At 67.2% G+C, this 4,609-nt stretch overlaps 1 protein-coding gene across 1 annotated transcript in view; it reads right to left on the bottom strand.

Moving 5' to 3' along the window:
* Positions 1-262: 262 nt before the first annotated feature.
* The window catches only part of PLD4 (phospholipase D family member 4), a 7,665-nt gene continuing 3,318 nt past the window's right edge, over positions 263-4,609 (bottom strand). The window contains exons 3-10 of the mRNA XM_024759203.1: positions 4,063-4,246; positions 3,774-3,894; positions 3,208-3,335; positions 2,431-2,631; positions 1,651-1,790; positions 1,322-1,487; positions 1,151-1,247; positions 263-715 (exon numbers count right to left, since the gene is read on the bottom strand). Coding sequence (XP_024614971.1) covers positions 513-715; positions 1,151-1,247; positions 1,322-1,487; positions 1,651-1,790; positions 2,431-2,631; positions 3,208-3,335; positions 3,774-3,894; positions 4,063-4,246 — 1,240 coding nt within the window. The 3' untranslated portion in view covers positions 263-512. The remainder of the gene's footprint in view (positions 716-1,150; positions 1,248-1,321; positions 1,488-1,650; positions 1,791-2,430; positions 2,632-3,207; positions 3,336-3,773; positions 3,895-4,062; positions 4,247-4,609) is intronic.

The following is a 4,609-nucleotide window of genomic DNA, read 5'->3' as shown; positions in this document are numbered from 1 at the left end:
CCGCCCCCATCAGGCCTGGGCCCGCCCCAGGCGCCAGCCCCGCCCCCTGCTCTGTCCCTGGGTTCCTGTGGGCGGGAGGATGGACGCTGGGGAGAGTCAGGGGCTAGCATGGCGGAAGCCCAGCCCCGCCTCAATGTGGCCTCGTGGACACAGGCGCCTCCCAGGTGGGTAGAGGCTGAACTCCAGCCTGGGGCTGAGAAGGTGGGACGCAGCCTGACCCAGGACTCACAGAAGAAACAGGGAGGCTCACAGTATTGTAAAGGCTCCGTGTGTGGGCAGGAATTGCGGCTCTGTGGGAGCCAGGGAGGGCATCCTGGAGGGCTCCGTGGAGGAGGTGGGGGTTTAAGAGGGGCTAGATTTGGAGAGCAAACAGTTTATGCCTGCCCTGCGTTGGGCAGTCCTGCCCCTGACCAGGGCTTGTGCGGATGGAACTGCTCGGGGTCCAGACTGGGGGCCAGGCAGGGAGGCCCGGTCGGGAGCAGTGGGGCTCCGCAGCCAGGAAGAGCTGGACGTCAGCCCTGCCAAACACAGTCCTGGCCCTGGGCCTGTCCGTCCAGGCCTACAGCGTAGCGGGAGCTCCAGTCTCGCTCAAACAGTTGCCGCAGCTGCCCCTGCACGGGGGCCGCCCCTGGCTGCGCGCTGGAGGCCCTCTGGCTGACCACCAGGCCCACACCCGAGGTGCTGCTGAAGTAATCTTCCGACCAGTTGGAAGTGCCTGTGGGCGGAGACGCTGGGTTACTGGGCCGCAGGGGGGCGTCCTCTGCTGTCTGGCCCAGCCCGATGGCCCCAGCGGCCACTCTGCCGTGGTCCGGCTCCAGCCCCGCAGCCTCTCTGGCGCCGAGTGCAGCCCGCTCTTCACGTGAGGGACTGCACCCCGGCAGCCCACGGACTCAGTGCTCGGGGGGGGGCTCGGTGCCAGGGGTCCCCACCTGCCTCCATGGGGGAGGGCCTGAGCCCTTCAGCAGGTCCCCGCCCGGGGTCCACGCTGGACGGAACAACAGCGCCCCCTTCAGCACCCGGCCTGGCCACCGCCCGGGCGACACGATCGCTTCTGCGGGCCTGTGTGCCCTCTGCTGGCGTCCGCTCGCTCGGCAGCCCACGAGGTCTCAGGAGTCCTGAGCCGCTGCCCGCAGCCCTCCCCCCTGCTCACCTATGTAGGCCGCCTTCTCCGTGACCATGAACTTGCTGTGGTTCACCCTGCTGAAGGGGATGTTGGAGTGGTTCCTCACGGGCACGATGAAGACTTTCTTGGGGGAACAGAGAGGGTGTGTCAGCCAACAGGGAGGCTGCTTCCCGGCCCGGCCAGGGGGTGGGTCCTCACCACGTCCACGGACACGTTGGCCGCGGGGTTGCTGAGGGCCTGCAGGGACCGCAGGTAGGGGAACATGCTGGGGTCCGTATTGAGCCAGCAGCTGACCAGCAGGCGTACACGCACGCCCCTGCTGACGGCCGCCACCCGCAGCGCCGTGTCCAGCACCGGCCAGTACCTGGGGAGGGTGCGGGGGAGGGTCAGGGTCCTCAGGTCAACCGGGCCCCGCGCACACGCCCCGAGTGGGCAGGGGTCCTGGCGGGCGAGGAGACAGGCCAGGAGCTGCCCACAGGCAGAGGGGCCTCCCCCGTCCGGGGCCGCCCGGCTCCCTCCTGGCCTACCTGGCGGGGTGGCTGAAGCGTGTCGTGGGGAAATACTCCATCACCGAGGCATAGATGAACTCCCGGGCGCCCCCCATCACCGCCAGCAGCGCATCCAGGTCCCGGGTGCGGCCGTGGGGGCAGAGTGCGGGCGGCGATGCCTGTGCGGGCAGAGAGGTCCCTGAGGGCACTGCCCACCCGGTTCTGAGCCACTGTGTTCCTGGACCCATGACGCCACGGTGCAGCCACCCTCCAGCACTGGGAACCAGGAGGAAGACAAGACGTCGGGTCTAAACAGGGGCCCCGGGCTGGCCTGACTCCGGAGGAAGCTCCCTGCGCGGCTCAGCCCGGGTCACCACATCTGGGGAAGCGTCCTTGCCTCCGAGGCAGGGTCTCCACTGTAGCCCAGCACTGGGGTCGCTGCCATGTACCCTGAGGGGGGTCGTGGCTGGTGGGCATGACCGCCCGCCCCTCAGTCCCCCTCTCCTCCCCCCAGAGTGACAGAATTGCGTGATGCACGGGTCCGCCCCCCACCCTCCCCGGTCCTGAGTCAGACCCCATCCAACAGTGTGCTCTGAGGCCCCCAGGGCCACAGGGTGACCCCCACAAGCACTCAGGTTGCCTGTCTCCAGTGAATGACGATGACCGCGTCCTCTCCTGGGGCCGGGCCTGCCCCTCCGCCATCCATGGCGCTGGCTCCCCGAGCCGTGGCCCCGAGGACCTAGCAGACTCTGGGGCTCCCTGTGCCTCTGGCCAGCCAGGAGAGCAGGGGCTCCAGTCGGCGCCCCTGACCACTCTTACCGAGAAGTAGGCAGTGGTGGGCACCCTGTCAAAGTAGTCCTGGAAGGGCTGGAAGCAGTTGATGTGGGAGGAGAAGTTCCGAGGCCAGGGTTTGGGGAGGACAGCCCTCGGCACCCCCAACACCCAGTAGGTCTGGAAGGTCTTCTCCAGGTCCTGGGCCAGGCGGCTACAGTTGTAGATGATGGCGCCGAGCTCCTTCACCTGCAGGTACCGGGGCCGCGCTGCGGGAGGGGCCCCTCTGGGGCCGTGTGGACCCCCTAGGCCAGGGGTGCCGGGCAGGTGCAGCCCCCGGCTCGGCAGCCGGTTAACAGCAGCAACCATCGCCCGCGAGAACCCGTAGTAGATGGTGCGCTGGGGGAAGCCGTGGGGTGGGGTGCCCTGCGGGTCCCTGTTCTCCTTAACATTGTATTCCAAGGGCAATGCGTGTTTATTACCAAAAGACAATAGAAAACACATAAATGCACAGAGAAGAAAGAAAAAAAAAATCACTCTCCACTGCTAAGCGACAGCTGCTGTCACCGTTTGGACTCATGGTCAGAGCATTGCTTTTCCCAGAAGGGATCGCGCTTTGTCTGCACGGTTTCCCGGATGAGGTGACTCGAGCATCTTTCCGGGCGGTTAAATGACCTATTGCAGCAGGAGCTCAGCGCCGTTAGAATCCGGTAACCAGTCTCCGGGTGTTTCTACCACAGCGATGTTACAGACATGGCCACTTCCCCCAGGGTGACTGCCCACATGGGAACATGGGGTCTCCCCTCTCGGGGCTCAGGGACTCACCTGTGTCAGCGACCGCCAGTCCATGTTGGCGCTGCCCACATAGATGTGCCGCCCATCCACGACCCAGAACTTGGAGTGCAAAACGCCACCGGTGAGCCTTCCCATGGGCACGTGTCGCACCTGCGCGCCTGACGAGGGTGCAGGACGGTGCGGTGAACCCGCTTTGCACTGAGCCAGATTCTCAGCTCTTTCTCTGCAGTGGGTGGATTCGTTTCTCCTCACAGCAGTCCTACTCAGTTGATGCTGTTATTCCCATCTTACAGGTGGGAAAACTGAGACATCGACCAGCCTGGGGTCCCTCCAGGCAGCCTGGCTCTGTGAGGGTTGTCCCTGCTGCCTCTGGCTCCCGGCCAAGCCACCACCCACAGGTTGAAGCGGCTGGGCTCAGCAAGGCCCGGAGACCACCCTGTGCTCTGCCCCCTGGGAAATGACACGTCCGGCTCCCTGGAACCAGCCCCCGGGGAAGCCCACTCAAAGGCGCTTGCGGCACTGGGCTCCCGGCCTCCCCCTCCCGGGCGGCCCCACTGCTCTCGCCCCTCCCCAGGCCCAGGATGGCGGGAACCTACCTCGGGCCACCAGGACCTGCAGGTCGGTGGAGTTCGGGACCAGTGTCGGGGCACTGGTGGCCACGGCCAGGGAGACATTTCTGTCCAGCAGCTGCTGCAGCTTCCGCAGAAGGGCCTCTCCCTGGGAGGGCGGGCGAGCAGTGAGAGGCCACCCCAGTCCCACCAGAAAGGGCCCGGACTTCCCCGGAGGCCGCCTCTGACCGCCCGCAGATGCGCTGCCTGCCGGGCTTGCTGTGTGCCTGGCCCCTGGACGGCCCGCAGCCTCCGAGTCAGGGGAGGGGTGGCGCACCAGCTGGGAAGAAGAGTCATTGACCCCAGTGTCGGGCCCCGTGAGGGACCAGTAGAAGGAGGCCACATGGACACTCTCCCGGGCGGCGTCCAACAGCTGCAGCCAGGCCTGGGCCAGGGGCTGGGCAGACGGGCTGCCCGGTGCAGGCGGCAGGTCCCGGGGGATGCTTTCCACGAGGACGAGCCTGCGGAGGAGGTGCCAGGTGTGAGTGCAGGAGCCACCAGCCAGCCTCACGTCACCCGTTCCATCCCGTCCAGCCAAGCGGGAGGGCTGAGCCCAGGCCGCGGTGCAGGGAGGGGGCCGCAGGCCGGACTGGGCAGGGCAGGCCTGACACCCAGGAGCGCCCCAGGGAGGGGCCTGAGTGGGGGGCCTGAGAGCAGGGCAGTTGGCACCCAGGCCCGCCCCAAGCCCAGGTGCTGTCTGCTCAGGGCTGTCGCTTGCGGAGCCCGGCAGAGGTGTTGGGTCTGGGCTCCTGCAGCTGTGGAGGCCCTTGGAGACGCCCGGGCTGACCCAGAAGGGAGGGCTGGGCCGGTGGGGGTTGGGGGTA

The sequence above is a fragment of the Neophocaena asiaeorientalis genome, unplaced genomic scaffold, assembly GCF_003031525.2.
Source record: "Neophocaena asiaeorientalis asiaeorientalis breed wild unplaced genomic scaffold, Neophocaena_asiaeorientalis_V1.1 scaffold476, whole genome shotgun sequence".
Taxonomy (NCBI): Eukaryota; Metazoa; Chordata; class Mammalia; order Artiodactyla; family Phocoenidae; genus Neophocaena; species Neophocaena asiaeorientalis.
Note: the sequence above shows the minus strand (reverse complement) of the source record. Positions and strands in the feature narration are given on the sequence as shown.